Source organism: Pteropus medius, unplaced genomic scaffold (genome assembly GCF_902729225.1).
Source record: "Pteropus medius unplaced genomic scaffold, Ma_sr-lr_union100, whole genome shotgun sequence".
NCBI lineage: Eukaryota > Metazoa > Chordata > Mammalia > Chiroptera > Pteropodidae > Pteropus > Pteropus medius.
The window spans coordinates 31,380,053-31,403,958 of record NW_024344378.1 but is presented as its reverse complement, the minus strand read 5'-3'; the positions used below and the strand labels follow the sequence as shown (position 1 = coordinate 31,403,958).

At 33.6% G+C, this 23,906-nt stretch overlaps 1 protein-coding gene across 3 annotated transcripts in view; it reads right to left on the bottom strand.

Annotated features, from left to right (window-relative positions):
* The window catches only part of PRKG1 (protein kinase cGMP-dependent 1), a 1,114,039-nt gene that overhangs the window by 37,899 nt on the left and 1,052,234 nt on the right, over positions 1-23,906 (bottom strand). For all 3 annotated transcript variants that reach the window (XM_039871820.1, XM_039871819.1, XM_039871821.1), the window contains one exon: positions 8,258-8,354. In XM_039871820.1, coding sequence (XP_039727754.1) covers positions 8,258-8,354 — 97 coding nt within the window. The remainder of the gene's footprint in view (positions 1-8,257; positions 8,355-23,906) is intronic.

Below are 23,906 nucleotides of genomic sequence, written 5' to 3'. Positions count from 1 at the left end.
AAATATTTCCCCCACTCAAGATTTGATTTCTATGCGTAATTTTACTCATGTAAAAAAATACTACATGCAACAGTTTTAAAACTTGTTACATGTTTCTAAATTAATCACTTTAATATTTCACATAATTTAATATTTCACATATTGTAATACTTAAAGCACACTTATAATCTAAAACTTCCCATAGATGGAGTTGAGTATCTTACACTGACACTTCAATTTTTTCCATTAATTGATGCTGCAGAGGTTTAAAATGAGTTGAATGAAACAATGACATGTCGCAAAATTCAGCTCTCTGAGATATAATTAGATTAACTTATGAAAGATTTTACATTCTAGTCATACATTTAAGATGTAAGGCATAAGCAAATATTTTTTTAACTATTATATACTGAAAGTATTTCAACCAAATGGCTTGTAATCAGATCTTAATGTCTTAATATATGCTATCTTCAAACTTCGCCTTTTGTTACTAAAAAAACCAAAACTTCTCCCTTTACTGTTTTTATATTTCAAAAGTTTCACACAATTTTGTAGAAATATAAATGTACTTTAAATGTAGTTAAGTCAGTTCAACACATATTTACTGGTTTTTGCTTATAGTAACTTGATCTTTGAAAAACAGTCACATTAAACATTTTGACTGCTTTGTTCATGTAGACGTGGAATACAAGATTTTAGCCATGACCATACAATGATTCCCATTGATTTAGCTTATTTGTTGCTTTTTGGGTATTGATCATCTCCTTACTGTTACTGTGAATTTGCAAGGCAGCTGACTAGAAACAGAACTAAGAACCAAGTCATCTCTCTGCCTACAAAATCTCTTATCTCATAGCTCAGTGTTCAATCTAATACTACGTGGTGTATGCCAACAACAATAAGAAATATTAATATGACGGACAGAATATAAATTATCAATAAATTCAATGTATACATTTAATGAGCTACACTGAAACATACGAAATGATCTTATCTATATTTATTCTCAGAAAGCAATAAACCATTTCATTTTATTTAAAAGGACCTGGCTATTTTCAACATTACTAACATACACATGGGAACTGTTTTTCTTCTCATGGAAGGGATCTCTCTTTGAAACTGTTTACATAAAATTTTCAGGGACATGAAATACATCTTGGCACAAAGTAAACTACCCTATTCAGAAGAGAAATTATGATGTTTATCTCTGGGAGCAGTACCACCTAAAAATAGCCTGTCTTGTCACTTTATATTCTTTTATTTCATGGACGGAAGTTGAGAGATGAGTCTGTTTATACACGTTTATCATTTGACCTAATGCTCCCAAATGTCTAATACCTTAAAGTCTAATCTCTTTTAATATATATAATCTAACATATATAATATGTAATAATATATAATACAGTTATACTTTATCAGTTGGCTATCTAATGATATTTCTCACTGCTCCCTTACACAACTTCTACTCTAGTCAGGCCACTGGCTTCAGTGTCCTGTGAAAACATGTGTCCTTCTGTGTTGTAACCTTTTCCTGGAATGGTCTTTCCCTATCTGTTTACTTAAATCCTAACCTAACCTATTCTCTAAGCCCTAGTATGAATCCTATGTCTCTACTCATCAGCAATAAATACTCTTTCTCTTTCTGAAATACTGAGAATCCATCTGCATAATTTAGAATGTAATGTAATACTAATGGATTTCATTTGCTGTTTTTCATGCATGTTAATTCTATCTTCTCAGGAAAAGGCGGACATTCCTTGAGGGAAGAAATCATATCTGATGTTTCTATATCCCACAAAACATATTTCGAGAATTTTTAAATAAATTGTTGCTGAACGTGATGTGCCTCAAAATTTACTTGGGTAAAACAACCAAATTCATGTCACAGAAAATAAAAAGAAGAGTATGACCAAATGTTAACTTTTGGATGAACTGTTTTATCACCAATTATTGTAAGCCTTGGAAAGACATGTCTAGTGACTTCTAATTAACATTGATTTTTCTAGAATAATATGCAGGTTTGAAGGAGGAATTGTTAACATTTTATTTTACCATAAGACATTGATTTCTAACACTTTTAATGAAAAATATTTATTTCAATAGTAAGATGTGTAAGAAAGTGACTAGTTTTCATTGTCATTGTATAGTCTAAATTGTTACTATCAATGTACAAAAGAAAGTACATTCTACTGTAACAAGATCAGTTAATGTACATGTTACTTTATTAGCATACATCAAAGTAGAAATAGACCTTACTACCTGTGATTTCTGCTTAGAAACTGTCATGTGGTTATATATTTTAGGACTTCTTTTATATTGTGACTACATCTATTATGCTTAATTAGTGCTTATTGAGATGGATGTTCATTAGCTATCTGAATAATGATTTTTTAGAAATCATTATTATTCATCACAGTTAATAATTCGTGTCAGTTTTAATTCTTTTGAAAATAAACATGAGGATAGGATATTTAACAATAAATCAAGTAGAGTAAACCTAGAGAAAAGGCTGTCAAAATGAGGCAAATTTTGAGTTTTCAACCAGTGTCGAGTCCTTCCTCACTTTGGTTACAGAGGACACAAGGCATTAGGGCAGCAGGGTTTCCCTGGGCACCCTCTGCAACATAAATCGCTTTGGGCACAAATGGCAATGCTGCCCAGTGATCCCAGAGCTATTCTATTTCACTGGCAAGTAGCCTGGCAGTAAGAAGCTCTTGAAATGTTTTCATCTTACACGGGGTTTCCCTTTGGAGTTAAGCAGTTCGCCTTTCATAATCATGAAACTAAACCCTATTGACTGAGCAATGGGTTTATCACCTAATATCTTGCTTAATCGTCCCTTAGTCTCTCTCTCTCTTTTTTTTTTTTTTCCCCAGTTGGTTTACAGAGCCCTCCAGGCTTGCTTGCATGTGATGGACAGTGCCCAGGAAGCTGGCAAAAATTCTATGAGAGTGGAATGGATACCTGTATCTATAGCACACAGACCCTGTAACTGAGTGTGGCATGGTTCTGCAACTTGCCTGTTGCCCACTTTTGGGCAATCTGGTTGTGGGATTGCGGCCCATTAGATATGAGAGGTTTAAGAAGACTGGAGAAACTGGATATAATTCAGTAGTTTGTACCAAAAGTGATTTTCTGTTGAGAGGTTAAGAGGTGTGGGTTTCCAATTTGAAAGAGAAATGGATAAATAAGAGCAGAGTATTTCAGGTACACGAGGTTCAGTGTGAGGAAAATTGAAAATTGTTTCCCATCTCCACTCACGACAGTTCAGAAAGTAAGCAGTTTCAGTGGTTTGGGGAGAATTTAATACAAGCGATTACTGAAGGTCATTTGAAGACCTTAGATCACTTCTTATATTATAGACATACTTGTATTCTAAGGGCTTGGCCTACCAAGGGAGAAAAAAAGAGAACAAGTATTCCATTTCCTTCCTTTTCTCTGAGGATAGGTGGAAATGATAAAGATAGCTATTGTTCGCATATTTTAATAATTATTATAACAACATTGACAATACTTATTGACCTGTGATATGTGAGGTACTATTTTGGAACTATAACTCACTTAATCTTTGCAGCCTTGTGAGACACATATCCCATCGTTATCCTCATTTTAGACAGGAGGAAACTGAGGCTCAAATGGTTTAAGTAAATGACTAAGCATACACAGCTAATAAGATCTGAATCTGGAAAGTCTAATTCCAGAGGCCTAGCTTTTAGCTACCACATTACACTGATTTTTTTTTTCTCCATAGACATTTTACCACTAATATGAATAGCAAAAGATTCAGAGAAGGGAAAGCCTCTGAAGGATTGACAGAAGCAAATGTAAACAGCTGATAATCATAGCATCTATTCGAGGTTTATGTTTATCTAATACAGAGTCTTGAATTCTAAAAGATCTTTTTAAACAAAAGTATACATGTGACAATGAAGTAACGTTCGTTTGATTTCATGGTGGTGGCTGGTGGTGATAAGAATGTAAATCTTTTTAGAATCTAGATGATAGAAAAAATGTCTAATTAAAACATCAGTAGTTCTGGGCAATAACAATGGCTCTTTCAATGACTTCGTGGTCTACAGTCACTTATATATGTTATTCTTGACTTCTTTCCTGTAAAATGTGGATCATGCCCTATGTTCTTCTCCCAAAATAGCTATAAGGCAAAATTATATACTGGATACGAAAGCAACTTGAAGATTATAAAGCATATGAAAGGCTTTATTATTTTAGTTAGGATGTAATATAAATTTGTTATTAAACATTATTAATAAAGTACCCTGTAGTTTCATCTTATAAGTGTACCATAATGTTTCAGGTTATTTATATCAATGATTTAATCTCCCTCAGTCTTAGAAATGCCACCTCCTCTAAGAAGTCTTGCTCCTCAGTGCACCGAGCATGTGCTACTCAGACTTTATGAATTTACTTATTAGTTTACATAATTGTCCCTCTCAGTAGACAGTGAGTCCATTTTTTATTTTCTATTAAATTTTATATATCACAGCAGAGAGCACACTACATAAATATGTAATAAATGATATAGAAAGGACATAATCCAAGTAGATAATAGTTGTGTCTTCCGTATTTTTGTTCCTATATTTTATCCAAGTATTCTGTTCTGGTGTAGGAGGTAGTGAACTTCTGAATAGATTTAATATCTAACATTTAAAGTAACTACCACATAGGACTGCCAGATTAAAAAGAAGTTTGACTTGTGCAAATCTGTTCTGAAAAGCAAGCTCCTCTCTGATAAGGCAAAAGTAAATTAGGAATGTGACCATAAAGCAATGGGACCAATTTTCACTTGTGATTTGTAAAATCAATCTCCTTATTTTACAAATTAAGAGGCTTATCTAGGTATCTTATGGCAGTGGGTAGAACTTTAATTAGTAAATCATATATAAAAAGAGAGCTGAGTTTTTTTGTTGCAAGTGTTCTTATAAAGGAAATGTAGCCTTCTGAAACATATACTGTAAATAGGTAGCAAGGAATGAATTAGAAAGTCCATTCTTCAAAACAACAATTAAAAAAAAAAAAATTGACGCAATATGATATATGCCAGAAAACAAAGGAAAGCAGCAGTGCAAATGACTTCCAAAATTAATGGTTTTGAACAGGATGCGTCTGATATTAAACTAGTTAAAATCAGTTATGCTAAAAGTATTTATGAAATAGACTGAATAGCTTAAGAGCAAAGTTCCCTTTCATATAATACCTTTACTTTAAGCTTCTGGTCTCATCATTGAAAAAATATACTTGTTCCAAAATTACGTTCTCTAAAAGTTGGCAATAAACTATGTAGCAATACTCCTGCATGAAAAAATACTCCTGCAATACTCCTGCATCTAAATTCATCTAAACTGACATAAACGATAAAAATTAAGAAATGCTAAGCAGTCTTTGAAGGCTATACCATTATACAAAATAACATGAATGTATTTATGTCAAACAATGATAAAACTACACTAACTTAGTTCTAACAGAAAATGGGGTTCAAAAATTCAAATTCTTCATATGCAATTCAAGAGTTTATAATCTTATAATCTATACCTGGGAAATTTTTTAAAATTTAAAACTATAAAACTAAAGTGTAACCTGTGGTACTTTTTTTACAATATCATTTACCTGATCAACATTACTGCTGAACTAAGGATTTTAGGTTCCAGGTATCAGTTTTACATTCTTGGTATTAACGTGCTTAGTACTGTGTATACATATGTAAAATGAGTCCATGTGAAGGTTGTTATTGCTTAAAAATAGCACTCTATAATAATGATAAAATTATCTTGCATGTGTCATTCTCAGAGGAGAGTGCAGAGAAAAATTCTGTAATCACAACAGAACTGACCTCTGCCTAGATACTCCTCCTAACTATGAATAGTGTGAGTATTGCTCTAAAGGTACACGCTACTGCTTTCTGTGTAGTCCCCACCATCTGCATTGCGATTCACTATATGCTATGCCAATAACATGTGTAATTACTGTGTAAGTGTTGAGGCCAAATTCCCAATTGTGGCATCACTGAATTCACATAAAAAATGAACAATCACAGTAATTAAGGAACACACTCAGTAATTAATATTATCAGGCAGTTAGTAAGTGGTAAGAATGGGGACCATTGGATTCAAGGGTAATAGTAATCAGTTAACTGGCTAGTCTATGTTGAATAAATGAAGACAATCTGGGTATTCTGAATATACCACAGTGAGTTTCGAGAAATGCAAGATTACACAAAATAACATCACTTCAGAGGTTAAGAACACGTGCCTCTTCTCCTAATGTACTGATTGTATCTAATAACTCATTATGGATTTATCATTCATCCATGTATCTCAAGTTTTTGCAAACTGGGCTATAGCTCCATCCTAAATTAATTCCTGAGATTATAGTTTCCATTAGTCTATAAATATTTACATAAAAGAGTAAAATATAATGTCCATGAGAAGAAAATTAGCCTGAATTACCTTTGACTACCTCTCCAGGGATGGAGATTATGCATAAATATGTAGATATTCAGACACAAACATGCATGCACACACACGCGCGCACACACACACACACACACACTCTCTGTTTTAAACTGTATTACCTTTCAATGCCCATACTGAACCTTCCCTAATTTTGTCATTAGTTGCTTGTGCCTCCTCACACATTTTTGAGGGAATTTTCTACCATCAGCTTAGCATTTAATTATTCATCTTGAAGTCGTCTCAATGACTGTGAGCAATTTTCAACATTTCAAAAATCCTAAGTAAATTCCAATATTGTATTTCATGAAATATCTCACTAGTAACTTAAAGGTGCACAACTTGAAGTTCTCAGAACTTTAGAAGTCCACAAAGTTGTAATGTTGATTTTTTTGGTTAAATAAATCAGTGATTTTATTGCTTAAAAAATATTTAAGAAATTAAAACAGTCACAAAATCAATCTAGAGAATTGTGTCCTTTCTACTGTTTCATTCAGAGAGGATTTTAGATACATATAACTATGTAAATGCACCAGACAATAAACCCTCATGTCAAGGAGCTCTACCCTATGTCCTTTTTTAACACACCCCAATGCTAAGCTGTTCATGTACAACACTGTTAATAAATCTTTGCTAGCTCTATGAATGGTTATATTTCATCGTAAGATTAAAGCTCTTGCAAAGTAAATTGAAGACTACGTTAATTGGCAGGATTCAGTAAAGCAAGAGGTTTTTCTAGGCCTTTACTTGATTTTTAATCCTATAACTAAAAATGCTTGGATCCACAGAGGCATTCTATAAAGTTAGAAGTCAAAAGTAGTATTATTAAAGTATCTCCAACCAGTGTTAAGGGACATATAATGCAAATTTAGTGAAACACATTATAGCTCTTAAACCTATCTAATATTTGAGTAAATAACATCTTTCTGCCTATTAAAGTCAGAAATCCCAGTTGTAGCCCAAATGGGCAAATATCAAAAATAGCACTGGATCAAACTACTTTTATGGAAGGGGGTTTCTCTGGTCCCCTGATGGCAACGGTAACTGTTTACTTCACTGTATACAGTCTTGGGGAGTTCCTAACATACTGTACTGGTGTCTGATATCAGGGACTCCTCCATTTTCAGCAGAGGGATAGAAGCTAATCTGTGCTCTCAAACAGAGTTATATCCACAAAATGTTGGAATGCAGCAACTCAGTCATCAGGATATATTTTCAAAATTTTGTCCCAATATGTCAATTTTTAAATTTCTATTTCAAAGTCACAATAAAACATGCTTTCATTTGCTTTATACCACATTCGTGCAATGTGTTCAATTCCAGAATCATAGAATTACTACTATAACACCATTTATAATATATATATTATATGTGTATATGTATATATAATATATATGTGTGTGTATACATATCTTTCCTTTTATATATATTTATGTTTACATTTTAATGATTGTATTGTAGATATGGTGCATCATTAAGTTATTGAACACTGCTCAGAACTATGGAAGTAAATAAAGATCATAGAAAATCGGTTGAGTAAAAAGTGCTTTATGACTCTTCATTAAGTAAATGTGTTTACCTTTTCTTTAATATAAGTTTTCTAAGAAGTAAATTGGTATTTATTTTTAGTTTATAGAGTACATAACATAGTCCACTTTAACCATGCAAACTCTAATGTGCTGATAGGAAATTATTTGGCACGAATTTAGAAGCAATAGTAATTAAAGATGAGAGAGAAGAGAGAAATCTTATTATAGGGAGAAAACAAGGAAGGAAGACAGAGGCTTTCAAAAGCATTAACAATCACCTACCAGTTCTACTCGTCCGAAACCTCCAACTCCGAGGGTGTCAATGATGTTGAAATCAGACAGCTTCAGGTTGGCGAAGAAAGCAGCTTCAGCTTCATATCTGGATTTTTTGATGCGAAAAAATGGAAATTTCTTAGAGGTGCAAACACGAGTACCACGTACAACTGTAGCGGAATGACATGACTGTGGAACAGGGTTTACCTGCTTAAATTCCATCTTGCTTTTAGAGTCTGTGTTTTCTCACACTCATAATTTCTTTTTGGTCCCAGTAGTGCAGAATAACATAGATTCGCACTTGTTTTTCAAAAGAGAAAAATACAAAGTACCCACTGCCTGCCAGTCATGTGACTGATAAATCCAGTTATCAAATCAAAGTTACATCTTGGTATTTTTCTACGCGTCTTCTTGTGAACGTGGATTGTTTGAGTTCTTTCTTGGTTTTGTTTTGGATTTTTTTGTTTTGCTTGGTTTTGTTTTTGCTGTTCAGATTTTGGATGGCAGTTTCTCATTAGTTTCCCTTATCCACAGGCTGGCAGTGGCTCCTATAAATATTTGTTAAAAGCAGCAAAATCTTTGAGGTCTCTGGAGTGAAATAAAGGCCAGGTTTTATAAAAACAGATCCGAAAAGCTGAGGACTGATGTGCAAGTGTCAGAAATGGATGATTTCGGAAGCATATTTACATTCCTAAAAAGCGTCTTCTCTTCATTTACGTTTACACACTGACTCTCAGCTAGTAATCCCAGTGTCTTTATATTTGCAAGTTTCTTATATGAGTGGTGCGGAAAAGCATGGACTATGCTCCAAAAGTCTAACTATGCGCACATGCAAATCTGACACATGCAAGTGGCCAAAATAAGCTTCTCTTGATGAGACAAGTGAATATGAGCTACTTAAAATATCTCCTTGTTAAAGGCCCTACTATTTTTAGAAAGGGCAGGAAGGCATAAAGATGAAGATGATCCTCCCACTTACTAAAGTCAGGTCAGGGAGTAATTCAGCTGTCTCAAAAATAAAGTATTTGAATAGCTATGTGTAACCCATGACCTTCAGCCAGGCAGTACCTGATTCAGTATTATGCTATAGATAGACATGATGAACACACTTGAGATGATGATACTAACACAGCTTATTTATGTCAATTTTTGGATAGAATCATCCACAGCAGTAAGTGGTATAACATTTTATCTATTCTTTTGTAATCGAACACAAATTTAGACCTCAAACTTGGGAGAAATGTGAAACAGCTTTCTAGGTGAGCTTTCAATATTCTCCACTTTACAGCCATAGTTCTAGTTTTTAACAAGTCAGTCACAAGTCAGACTCATGTGAGGGTAAAAACAACACTGTTTTTCATTACTAGTTAATTATATGAAATCAACTCCCTCTAATAAACCTCTATAAACAAGGCTACTGGTCAATCCTAATGGTATTTGTAGACTTCTCTTGTTAACTGCACAATCAAGAGATCAACATAGTAATTCAAGAGATGGTTTACGAGAATGGAAAATAGGCAGCAAATGGGCATTTCTAGCATTCCAACTGCATCACTACTTTTGGAAAATTAAAACTCCATCCAATTTAAAGGGCCAGTGGCAGCATTCACTCCAATAGGTGCTTAAAAAGGACATCTCTTGGGATTAGAACTCCTGACAGTTTGGATGTGGTCAAGTATTTCTTGGCAGTCTAGATAATCAAATTCTTAATGAGATTGTTTTTGAATAACATCCTATGTATTTGCTGGATTTAGAATCTCAGATATGAAGAAGGTAAGCTCTTTCAGACTACTTTCATACTATTTTCTATATTTAAAGTATAATATTATTACTTATAGCTTTTGAGGATACCCCAAAATTATTATATTTGGGCTCTTTGAAATTAGGCCGGAAATATTAATCAAATGATATTCAGATTTTTGTTGCATATCAGAATGACCTGAGCATCTTTTAGAAACCACTTAATTTGGGGCCCCCCACAGACATAGTGAATCAGAAATCTCTGGAAGTGCTACCCAGATGCCTGTATTTTTTTAAAGCTCCCCAGTTGATTATAATTCCCAGTAAGGGTTGAGAACCATAATTCTAACCCCTCTGAAAGCCTCAGGAAGTTCCAAAAACCAGAGAAGAATTTCGAGATGGATTAAAATGGTCCAGGGAAAACAGCAGCTGCCCAGTTAGTCTAAGGGGTGGTGCATCCAGGCCAAGAGTGTTGGGGCTCTTATAACTTGTCTGGTTCTAGACTCATAGGAATGAACAATAGTTCTACAATGGCTAACACAGCTTTAAACAAACAAACAAACAAACAAACAAACAGCAACATTGCTAAAAGACAGATATACAATGCAAAAGATATAAGGCAGTTACTTCGTATTCCCATTTTTACAGCAAATCCTCTCTACTTTTTTTGTTTATATTCACTATCTGATTACTGATGGTATTTTAACTAATGAGAAGTCATATTAAATCTCATGTTAAATAAACATTTTCTATGTAGCCATTAAAATTCACTTAAATATATACTGCCCCATACATTAGAAGCACCAATTAGTTAAATATTTCATGTATTTTAATGAAGAGAGATTGGTGACATTATATTCATACTTTGCTAATCTTTGCTAATTACTTTGTTAGTATTACTATGTGATATTTTTTTTTACTATGTAAATTTTTAAAATTCTATAGAGTCAGGTGATTTTTTCTAGTGATCAGTTAGATACAATTCGAAGGGGTTTTGAGACAATTGTGCTCTTCATCTTCCATTGTGTTCCTATTTGTTTCAGGTCCTGATTCTTGGGGAAGTCAAATAATATAGGAATACTGCCAAACCAGTTCTTTTTCCAACAACAACAACAACAAAAGGTCAATATTTTATATTTATATATTTTTCTCATTTAAATTACTCTTTAGGAACAATAGTCATATCATCATCACAAAATCTCTATACATATATACTTTTTGAATTAATAACTTTTTAAAACATAGACATAAAATGAAGGGACCTTTGTAAAAAAGCTAAACTGTGGATGATTTAGCTTCTTCAGGTATCTAACCACTTTTGCTCAGAACTTGGAGGGAAATTTTCATTCTTTCTTTTAACTCAGGAATTATTTGTAGATAATTTCAATTCATCAATTATGTTCTACTTTCTTTAGAGTTGATAAAAAGCTTGAGTGGGAAAGGAGACTAAATAAATTGGTTAAGTTAGTGGCCATTGCCTTATTAAGAAAACTTCTTTGGCTAAAGGAGATAAATGTAGAACCCAAGTTCCAAACTTACTACTGCTAGGTACCAGGTCCAGGGAATTCGGCCCAGTTTCATGCAATTCTAAAATCTGTCTGTGCAACAGTGTTTATGAAAGGGTCCATTGCCAAGTCTAAAAAAATACTTCAGGAAGACACAGTTCTTGATTTTGGTTACTTAAAATCTATCAGGGAACATAAAATATAGTTTCTAACAGTCCTTAATTTAGTTTAAGATACTGATTCTTTAAAAAGCCTGTTTGTTTGTCTATTTAGCATGAGATGAAAGCTATGGATCCTCTTCTCAGAAAAGTATAAATATTGACATATCCTTTCTGTGTATAACATCAGGGACAAACAAATCCTAAAATAGGTAACAATACAAAAGAAACTATACAACAAGAGAATAAGTCTGTCAGGTAAAGGAAACACAGACAACATATTGTTTCTCAAACATGCCTGACAATAAGATTTTCTTGGGGCTATGTTGATTAGAATCCAGAGACAATTGCTAATCTATACAAGGTACTCTTTAAATAGTGAATTACTGAACTTTTCTTTTAAGAACTGCTGAAAAGGAACAAACTTGTCTAGATATTAGCCTCCTCTTTTTTATTTCTGCCTGTACGCCAAAGGAGATTCCAAAAGCAATGTAAAACTGCAGGTGTAAGGTGATGAGACCAAGCCATATATACATAGTCTAGTAACAGAAAAACAGTACTGGAATAATCTCAACCTTTCTCTAAAACTACATATCTGAACAATATCATATTCGCTTTTTAGGAAATAGTCAATAGCATTAGTTTTCGTTTTCCTATCTCTTCCAACGTTACCAGTTTCCTTTATTATTTCCCACAATTGTTTTCCTATTGTTACCATGCATCCATGAATCAATTCTGTCATCATTTCTAAATAACAGAATTGGGTTCTAAACCTTATGACTGACCATTAAAATTAAGAAGTGAACATCTCTGCCTATATAGTAAAAATCAAATACAATGATTCAACCCAGTATAAAGTATGAAGCTTAAAATTTATCTTCACTCTGAAATTATAATAGCAGAAGTCACTCAGCCCTATTTTACAAAGCGGACAATATTATGTGCATTTTTAAAGTAAGGGTTAAGGACCCAGAGGATCATAACAGTAGTTCCAGGTAGGTTACAAAAGCTACTAATTAAGAGCCAGTGGAATAAAAGGCTAATGTGGTCCTATTTGCTTTAGCCCAGCTCATCTACAATCCAAATTAGTTTTAGAAGCCCACACTAAGGAAAACCAAATAAATTATTAGCATCTCCTAATCCACATGCAAGTCAGTTACCATGGCTTTGCCTGTGCTCATCGGCTCTGAGGTGTATTTTTATGACTTGCTGAGTTCAGTTTTATCAGCTCTTGGGGAAATTTACAAAAATAAATTGTTTCAGTAAACACACATGGACTCTCACCTATGACTAAGTTTCTTATTCCATAGCTATAATAAATAAGATGAGATTCAAGCAGACAATTAATGCCTACTCTGGACTTAAAAACAATACAAGAATGTGTTACAGCATACAGACAAAAGCTCATGACTTGTGGTCCTGGCTCTTTTCAATGACTTTGTACTCAAGTCCTGATTTCTTCAACGTTTAGACCTTTGTAAAAGTATCGACAAACATACACTAAATAGAATAAATTTTGTAGATAGTTTAAGTCAGAATCCTAGTTTACTTAAATGTTTGTATAAGAAATCTTTCACTTTTTATTTGAAAGAACACTGCAATCTATAAACATCTACAGTAATAGTTAAAAAGTAGGTAAGAACTTTTAGAAAATGAGCCTTAAACACAAAATATATATACTTGGTCTATGATACATGCGAGACATAATGCTGACCATCTACTGAATAAACAATTTGGTACACAGAATTTTATGTAATAATAGTTTCTGATTTAATAAAGCTTGATGCACTGAGTAATTCGTAGGTCTGGTAAAGTAAATAAAAATTCATCCAGAAAAGTAATTATATAGAAAGTAAAATTGGGAATTGGACCAATAATACAGATTTGCGTATTTAGCACAGATGTGATTCGCATTTAAGCTACAGGGACCATTGCCTCAGTGTGCTACTTTAACTTTGTGTATATGAAAATAGTAAGTACATGTCCTATTACCTCGATTCTCAAATGTAAATAAACTTAGTCACTAAGATAAAAATGTACAGTCCTTCTTAAATCTCAAATCAAGTCATCAATCATCTGTTATTTATTTAATTGTTTTTTAAAAAGTCTCATTGATAATTAAACTTTAAAGCAGATCTTTCGACTTCATTGGAAAATAGAGTTTTATAATTTAAGGTTTATATAGGAATTATTTCCTGTTGAAAGAATCATGCTTTTACAAAAATCCCTATTGCTATAAGGTCTAAAACAATCTCTTTAAACATAAGTAAACCTATTTCTAAAAATCTAAACAAAAAGAGATGATTTCTAATTAATTTGCAAAGCATGTAGCTAAAGTCACTAGTATAGTCACTATTCTTTTAGCAGTAGAGGTAAAAACTCAAAGAAATAAAAAAGTTTGAAAGTAACTTAATGAATATAAAATATTTTATTATGTCAATTTTCTTCAGAAAATATAATCTCTTCTTCAGGGAATTTGAGATAACATCAGTTTGCACGCTCTATTTTCAAAATTGTGGTTTTCAGAAACACAGACTTTTTTTGAGTAGTCTAGTCATGAAATAGTTCTACCTATTTTTTCAAATCCATTCCCTTGAGGAGATATAGCCAACGGAAATACACAGAAAAATTGCATTTCTCATATCTGCTGCATAATAAGAATGATAGTAATGCAAATATTCTGCATTTAGAAATCACCTTTCTTTCAAAGACTTAAAATTTCTCTCATTTAATTTATCCTCCCTGATTCTCTATGAAGTTAGGATAACAAAAATTTTTACTTCTATTTTGCAACTGAGTATACCAGTTGCTAATAAGTGATTGGTTTTAGTAATTAAAACAAGGAGATATGTTGGACATGTTTCAAATTGAAGCATATTCACATTTATTCAAAAAAAATTCAATTTCCTTTTAAACAAGAAGTAGAGATCGCAAAACTTTATAGGTGCTTTTATCTTGAAGTACTAAGATACTAATATAGTTCACATTCTGGATCAACACTATTGGAAGCTCATTTAATCCAACATTTACATTTTTAAAAATAAAAGAACTAAGTTCATGGATGGTAAGTGACTTAGAGTCATAGAGACTCAGGCAGAAGGGTCTAGTGCTTTTGACTTGTGGTCTATAATACTTTTTACTATCTAATTCTATAGTATCTAATTCTTTGCAGTTTTCGTTATATTCTAATATTTGAAAAACAAAGAGAAATGTAAAAGTTATAAAATATATTTAAAAATAAGCTATTTTATTACACACTTCAGTCAAGAATGTGACTGCTGTAAATAAGCACTAATACCTTCTTGCCTATGTTGTGGCATTTGCATGTGTGTGCTCCAGTTAAATAAAAGAACCCCAAATAAAAGTACATGGTACACATATACAATGGAATACCACTCAGCCACAAGACAGGATGAAATACTGCCATTTGCGACAACATGGTGGATCTTGAGAGTACCTAGCTAAGCTAAATAAGTCAGATAGAAAAGGACAAGAATCATATAATTTTACTCTCATGTGTGGGATATCATAAAGAAAGCAACAAATGAATAAAAAAAAATGAACTTATAGACAGAGACAACAGTATGAAAATTGTCAGAGGAGAAGGGGAATGGAAGAAGGATGAAGAAGGTAAAGGGGGACAAATAGATTATAACAGAGGGAGACTAGACTTTGGGTGGTGAGCACACATTGCAATATATAGATGATGTATTATAGAACTGTACACTTGAAACTTATAGTCTTATTAACCAATGTGACACCAATAAATTTAATTTTTAAAAAGGCTCACAATTCTGTGCTGCTCCCCCCTCCAAAAGTACATTGATCCTCACAAGAGAATTTTTTTAAAAATTTAAACATCAAATCAGCATTTGTGAAAGATGAGTGAGCATATGCTACTCACTGTTATCTTGAAATGTATTATTCAATATGTCTTTTCAGTTATTCAGTTTTTAAATAGTTTCCACACAGAGATGTATTTTATTTTTTCTGAAATAAGGCCTAACTAAATATATATTACCATGAAAATAAAACTGTCAGGAAGGGAATCAAAGATTGTTTTGCCTACTAGTATTTGTTACTTTAACAGAATCACTGGGCCATGACAGAAAGTTCATTTATTAAGTTATTCAGCAATCATTATTTTTACTTCAGAGAATATAGATCCTTGCATATATGCATTCAAACAAAAAAGTATGCAGTACCCAACCATATTTATGCCAGAGTAGATACTTCCTTCATGTAAATGGATAGACATCAGAGGCTAGTAATCTGAAGAAGTTCTTTCTCATTTCAGTGAGAAGTAGTTTACTCCTTTTCCCTCCCCTACATCTCAGCATCTCAACCTGAGTCTTTTGCTTATGATTGTAGACCAGGGTGGTCCCGACTGGCACGATGTAGCTTCCCAGGGCCAGGGGAGTGAGGTCGAAGGGGAAAAAAGAGGTGAAAATGACCCCTCCTTCTGCCTTCACTGCTCCAGCCCCTCAGGCCTGTGGGAAGCATCCCTCTTCCTCATCCATTGCATCATGCCACAGAGAAAATATCCATTACAGTAGAGCTCTCTTTCAACTTCCATGAGGACAATGTTTGCCATAGACTACATTTTTAAAGACGAGATGGACAAAGACAGCCCAAGTTTTCCCTTGAAATATAAAAATCTCTTTTCTACACAAAGACTAAGAAATCGTTGCCTTTTCGTAGGCCACTTTTTTTATATGGGGGTTCAAATACTGAAAGAAGTAAGGGAAAGTTTAATCTTAATTAAACCTTAAAGATAGTCTATTTGTAATCTTAACTCGAAGGGATCAGTTAGAAAATTAAACTGGGAACAGAAGGATGAGGCAGGACTCAAATGAACACAAGGGGTCAATTTTTGTTTCTGGACTCACACTTTGCTGTGTATCCCCATTTTTATGCCCCCCCCTTTTTCTGAATGATTCTGCATGAACTTCAGGGATAGGAAGCTCGGGAATGTGGTCATGATCACAGTGGGCCAAAGAATAAAAAGACAGTAAAATGCAGTGCGTGGCAAGAAGAAAATGAGAAGACTACAAGTCACCCCTCACAGGTCTCTAGAAATGTAATAAAGGAAATGATCAGGGTGCTGGCTCAGGACCAACCTGAGCAAGACATTCGATTTTCTGAAAAATGAAAGGTTTGCACTAGACATGTCTATGAATCTTGCTTGCAGCTTGATTATTTGGGGAGTCCAAGTGTCTTGAGAGATATGCACTTTGCAGAAAGCCCCAGCACTCACAGCTTCTTTTTTTCCTACTTTGTGGTCCTCTTCCCCATCCTTCCCTTTAAATCCTAACTCTTGAAACTCTTATTTCAAGAAATACTACCAGAGGCTTTCATTCAAGGGGTCCAGATCTGAGCTTTTGGTATGCAAATAAAGTAGGTAGGAGACCCCAATTCAGTGGTCAAGATAGCAGTTGAGGAAGATATGTCTTGATGTCAAAAATAGTACTGTAAATGCGCAGACTGTAATAAGCCAGAAGATTTTTCTATCACCTAAGATTCACATCAGGATTACGGGATGAATTTTAAAAAGACAATAAAACCTTGGGATATGGGACCAGGTATCAGTATTTTAAAATAAGATTCATAGGTTTAAGTCTATACAGCATTAATTACCAACGTTAATGATCATACATAATTTTTAAAGAACTATTAGTGACAGACACCTATTATATAGCTTACAAGTATCTCAGGGAAATTTGTCCCAAGTTCCAAACAATTGTTCTCAAATAATCTTTTGGAATACTATCTAATATTAGGGATATATAGGGAAAGCCTATATATTTTAATAGGCAAAATATTAAGCAGAAAAGAAAATAAAGCAAACATTTTGCCATGTCAAGTTGTTTAATAATAGCAATGGTGCATTTATCAAATAAACTAGTCTCAGAAAAAATACCACATATTTGTTATCAAGTCATTGCCATCTGCATGCAAAATTTGGCATTGTTCTATGTTACAGCCAACACAATAATCAAGCAATCCATAGGAGTTTGGGTTCGGTTTGTTCTTTTTAAAACTGATGTCCATATTTTATTCAGATCTCCTTAGTTTTTACCTAATGTCCTTTTCTTTGGTTGTTGTTCCAGTATCATATTCAGTATGTTATGTTACATTTAGTTGTCACTTCTCTTTAGATTCCCTTTGACTGAGATCCTTTCTCAAACTTTCCTTGTTTATAATGACCTTTACTGGTTCGGTCTTTTATAGAATGTCCCCAATTGGGGTATATCTAACGTTTTTCTCAAGATTTGACTGGGGTTATGGGTTTTGGGGGAGGAAAACCAGAAAGTTAAAGTGCCATTTTTATCACATCATTTCAAGGATACATTATATTAACATGATTTATCACTGATGATGTGAACCTTAATTATCTGGCTGAGATAGAAATTCTATAGTTTTTAACACAGTATACATTTATAGAAATCAACAAATGCAAAATGAACTGTATTAAAATATGGCCTTCTGCATACTTTTTACCTTAGAATGTGTTTCTCTCAAGATCAGAAAAATGTACAAAGGCATTACTCAATTTCATACTGCTAAGATTTGTGAACAGTAATTCAAGAGTCACAATACAATATATTGGTTAGGATTTGCACTAATGGCTACAATATTTGAAACTGGTGTCTTCCCATACATTTTTACAAAAAGCACAGGAGTGGCAAAATAATGGTGATGAGGAAACAACTCAGTATATTCACGCTGCCGCTTCTTTTCTACAAGTGTACAGAATTATTACAATTGTTTTCCGTAGTACATTCCTCACTTGCTGTACAAATTTAGAATTAATTTGTAATCATATTTCACTGTAGTTTGACATTGGTTTAAATAAATACTATTAAAACACTTAAACTGACCATCATTTTTGGGTTAGCACACATTGGTAATTCTGTGCTTTTAACAGTGGTTTTAAAGAGGACAGTTCACTAATAGATTGCATAGCTGAGGAATTCTGTTAGAATACTAGGTGAATTCTTCCAATAGTAAAAGTACTCTTTTCTGTGTACATAACATAAAAATGATGCATTTGATTCTTTTTATCACTTTATAAAACTGGCTCTACACTTGTGTGTATCTTATTAAGTAACACTAAATCATTTTCTTCTTTTTTTTTTATAATTAGTAAATAATAGAGTGAAATGAAGGAAATTGGGAGGGGCATTCAGACCTATTATGGTTATTCTTTATATCACATATTCTTAACAGCTGGAGAATATTTTTTCCATATTTGGTTTCCTTGCCCTCACAGATTTTCCAGGGGTAGAGTTAAGCTTTTGGTTACATCCTGTTCTCAATTCTCTTTTTGTGACCTCCCTTTTCTCATCCATGTTATTAAATTTTCTCTCAGGAATTAACCACCACCAAATTCACAAGGTCTTGATGGATTTAATTTGGTTTCATAAGGCCTTTGACAACAAAACAAGCTCTACTTATAAGGAGAACATCACCTTGAGTTGTTGACATGCTTAGCCAGGCTTAACAATCTGGTCTTTGGATGCCGCTTAATGCTTTCAGAGAACAGACAGTATCTGATTGGATTCTCAGTCAGATTTATCCTGTCGTAACTCTGCAGACATAACAGAACTGCATATAAAAGATAGAAAACCCTTCTTTTGCCCCTTCAGGACAGGACATTGGTGAACTGGATGTAAGAGTCTTAGAAACTTGTACTGTGTCTCAGCACCTATGAGCAGATGTCCAGTAAACTAGAAGGACATTGGGGAACTCAGAGGGTGGGCTGCAGAGAGGGGTGGGCTCTCCTTTTGAGTGAGAAGCTGAAGGAGTCGCAAAGTATTATTTCTGTAGTACTTGTGTCATTTGACCAGCCATAGTAAAAATGGATAGAACATAAACTTCAAAGTAAATATATAAAATATATAACATATGAGGTAAACAATATAAAATTGAGGAGATATGGCTATTTTTAGCAGTGATTACTCTATTTTTACTAAACTACAAAGGATATTTCAATAGTAATGAAATTATACTTCGGTACTATTTACACTAAGATGCCACTTAAGAAACCTAATAGGAAATAGATTATAGATAGATGATAGATAGATAGAAAGAAAAAGAAAGAAAGAAAGAAAGAAAGAAAGAAAGAAAGAAAGAAAGAAAGAAAGAAAGAAAGAAAGAAAGAAAGAAAGAAAGAAAGAAAGCCAGCCAGCCAGCCAGCCAATCTGTGGAGTTTTGTCTTTTAAAAAGCAGATACATTAACATTCTTGTGCCTATGCATCCACTGTTATATTGATAATTATTTCAGAAACAAGATTCCTACAGGCCTTTCTTGCCAAAGTCTGGAGAATCGAAGCACCAACATGGGCTACAGGATGATTCTGATGCAACTGAGTGATTTGGCGTGCACAAAGTTAACTTTTTAAATTTCCTAATTGTGTTACAGCCTATGCATGAAGCTGGGAAAAGGCTCAAATATGTTTTTTGTAAGAGAAAAGATTTGAAATAGTTTCATAAACTTGAGTGTTAATTTCTAGAGTGTTTCTGGTTAATTGGAAAGCTAAGATGTTTTTTAAAAATGAACAGCAATAAGAATTACACTGTACTGCAGTTTTAGGTTTCAGGCAGCTAGCATTACAATTGTAGGGCTTATGTTCGTCTAGACAATGTTTACATACAGGAAGTAGAATTCTATTACTGTCTGTCTATTCTTAAATACAATAGTTTAGAGTATTGCTAGAGTTTGTTTAGATAGACTTTTCTTAGGTGACATAACAAATGAGACTTACCTAACATAACCGTGGGTTAAGAATCTGCTGACAAGAAAAAAACTCTTCTACCATTAGTTTAAGTTTTAAGGAAAGTAAGCTGAACAGGATATTTTCTGATCCAAGATCTTTGAAACATATCGGTAAGTGTGACTATTTCTTGAATAAGTAACACTCTGATTATCTAACAACTTCAAGGAATGGGATGTTCCATGAAGAAGCACATTGTCTAGATTATTGAAGTTTATCCCGTCTAATTATCACATAGATTTCTCTCACTGCATTAAAAAAAAATAATTAGAGAATCAATATTTCTAGAATGAATTATTTTCTAAACCATTTAAAGCATAATTTGTTGAACATAGTAGAGCATTCAGAGGATGACCCCAGATTATCATTTAAAAAAATCTATTACTATGCTGTTGTCTCTATTTGAGATGACCCCAATTAAACTTCTACAGAATAATACTTGTTATTAGTTGCTCAGTTTTTAAGTATTCTCTTGATAAAGTCAAGGAGCTTGTCTTACCTTCCATTTCTGACACAGATACATACATTTTCTGTAATCTATAAAGCCAGGTAGCTAAATTTGTTAGAATTGTGCCTATAATATATTCAGGCAATCAGTGAGTATCTAAGGAGGCAATAATACAAAATGATTAAAATGTAATCTCGGGAGCCAGTTGGCATCAGAAAAATCCCAGTTCCATGAATCAGTGGCTGCATGAGTTTGAACAAGCTACAAAATCTCTCCATGCCTTAGTTTTCTTTAAATTCTTAATGGGCATGTTAACCAAACCAACTCTATCGGTTATGGTAAATAGTGAGATAATGGATGTAAAACAAAACTATAAGCAATCACTAAAAATAATAAAAAGATGATGATTACCTTTCATGAAGTTTTTACTGTGTGCCAGTATTTTTCCTTGTTATTACTAATTGCCTGATTTTCTCATCCATGGATTTTGGGCTGTGCTAAGTTATCTTTTTTTCTTCCTTTGGCTAAGATCTAGATAGCAGTGTTGCTGGGCAAGCAAACTAGAGATAAATGGGATATTATTATATAAAGATAACATTAATTTAGGAATATGTATGAAAATATGCCGTAAAGTTGATGTTCTGTTCCTTTCCCTAATATTAAATTTCTTTATTCAACATGATCTATTGATGATTTATGATGCTCCCAGTAGACCTTGTTAACTCTTTGTATTGCTGCTGTCTAATGCAATTTGTGCTATATTTCACCTTTTAATTTCTGAACCATCTTATGTATAATCAGGTGCTATCAAATAATTGGATTAAACTGAAAATAATGGTATATATGATGAATGAAGCATGGGATTTCTACAGTCTATTCTAGACACCCTATTAAAAAGGGGTTCATGAAGGTCTCTTTTTGAAATTTAAATTTAATACTTTTCACAATTCTACTGAGTGTCTCTCTTAGGGATATGGAATTTATGAGCTGTCATAAGGACGAAAGAAAAGCACAAAGTTGTCATGTTGCTTCAGCATAAGATCCTTACCTTCAACTATTCCCTGAGCTTGTGAGAGACAGATGATACATCACCATGCTCTTAGCCACAGTCAGGCAATAGATACAGAGTCAGACAACAATCATCGTAATCCAGAGCCTGGAAATGCCTGAAACAGAGTCTCAAGAGGCATTCACAGAAAGTCTGAGGATGTCCTCTCAGGATGAATCTTTGCCAAAATCAGAATTGCCGAGAAGCCACTCAGTGACTCAGTCCTGCAAACAGACCCCTCTCCCATTTCCCAGAGGCTCACTTAGTTGTGAGTCACTTCCTTAAAGCCACGTTGAGGGTGGTTCATTGGGAAACAGTACAAAGATCTGGCCAAATTCCAGAGGCACAAAGGATCACATTGGTTCCTTCAGGAACATGCAGGTGAAACTGTGGATGCCTCATTCTGGACCAGAGATTTGTAAGTGTGCCTTTTAGTAGGGAAAAGCTAAATTTCAGATCTTTTCTTCCTTGCTTTTGGCAAGTAATTATAATACTCCTTTGATAAAGGCCTTACAGGATTTATGTCTTTACCCACTGAGTAATGTTTGTGAGAACATTCCCAGAGTGAGCTTGAAGATAAAATAAAATTAAAAGAAAGAGAGAAAAATTCCTTCGTTATCGTTTTACTGACAAATGACAACAGAAAGTACAGAGATTCATTTTCTTTTTTAGGTTCTATCAAAACATTTCTGCAACATTCATCATCTGCATGAATTTATTAGTATGCTGTTAATATACAATACAGAGTAACATCACATGGGATGTTTTTATGTCAGTGGAAAATATAAAAAAATAATGTTTTGAGATGAGATTGGCATGATAGAGTCTTTGGTCACTCATTCCAATTTGTTTCTTTATATCTGTTCGCAAAATATTTAATAAATGATTCATTTCCACTCGATGCTGACCTGAAGAGCCTGGTCTGTTTCCATGTAAGTTTTGACTAGGGTCCCACAATTCTAGACAGGGACACACGAGCAAGCTAAGACATGGTCAAGAAAAACATTTTCCATTGTGTACATAATCCTATTGTTCAAAACTCATTCCACATCTAGTTCACTAAAATTGAGCACTTCCACCCACAGGCTTGGCACTGTGCCAATAACACTGCCCATCTCATTTGGTTAAGAGAACGGTGTTGCTCTCATTACACCAGCAATATACAGAAAACATTAAAATCACTATACCATAATGTACCATATCACTGGAAACTAACTAATAAATAAGAATAATGGTACAAAAAACAAAAACAAACAAAAACTTTCTAGTAAGAACCATTATAGAAGAACCTTATAACATAGGCTTCTCATTCTCAGGGTTAAGTTGATTATTTTTGAATAACATTTGCCCAGCTGGGACACACAGGGAAAAGCAGGGCTTCTGAGTCAAAAGATATCCCTTAAGAGTTTAAGAACATGAACTAGTTTTCTTTTAGCTCAGGTCTCCTCCTTCCAGACCAGATTCCTTCTGAGATCAGCAGTGCAGTGGCTTAAATTCCTGGTTTAGCTGCTACCTCTTCATTTGACATCTTTTACTTTCTATTGAAAATCCAAATCAGAATCAAAACAAAGATTTGGGGGATTTTTAAATCAAGTTAATGAAAGTGAGGCTATAATGATTATGGCAGTGATGCAATTGATAGCTACAGCTGCACAGACAATTGCATTACAAAAGAAAGGTTTTCTTTTTATTCAGGAAAATGTCATAGGATTATGACTTCAGCTTAACCTACCAGCACTTGAGCTTCAAATTTACTTGCCTTTAAAGAATTCCAAATCACGAGAAATTGTATACCACCTGCTTTAGATTTTCTAACAGAAAGTGAACATTTGAGTTTTGCAGCTAAAACAGACATTAAAGCTATGGCATCGCTAACTTCCTCTGGAAGGGGAAGGAGATCTGAAATTAGAAACATAAAGTTAAGAAATAACATGTAAATTATCATTTTTTCCATTGCTTACCAAACAATTTCTCATTCATTA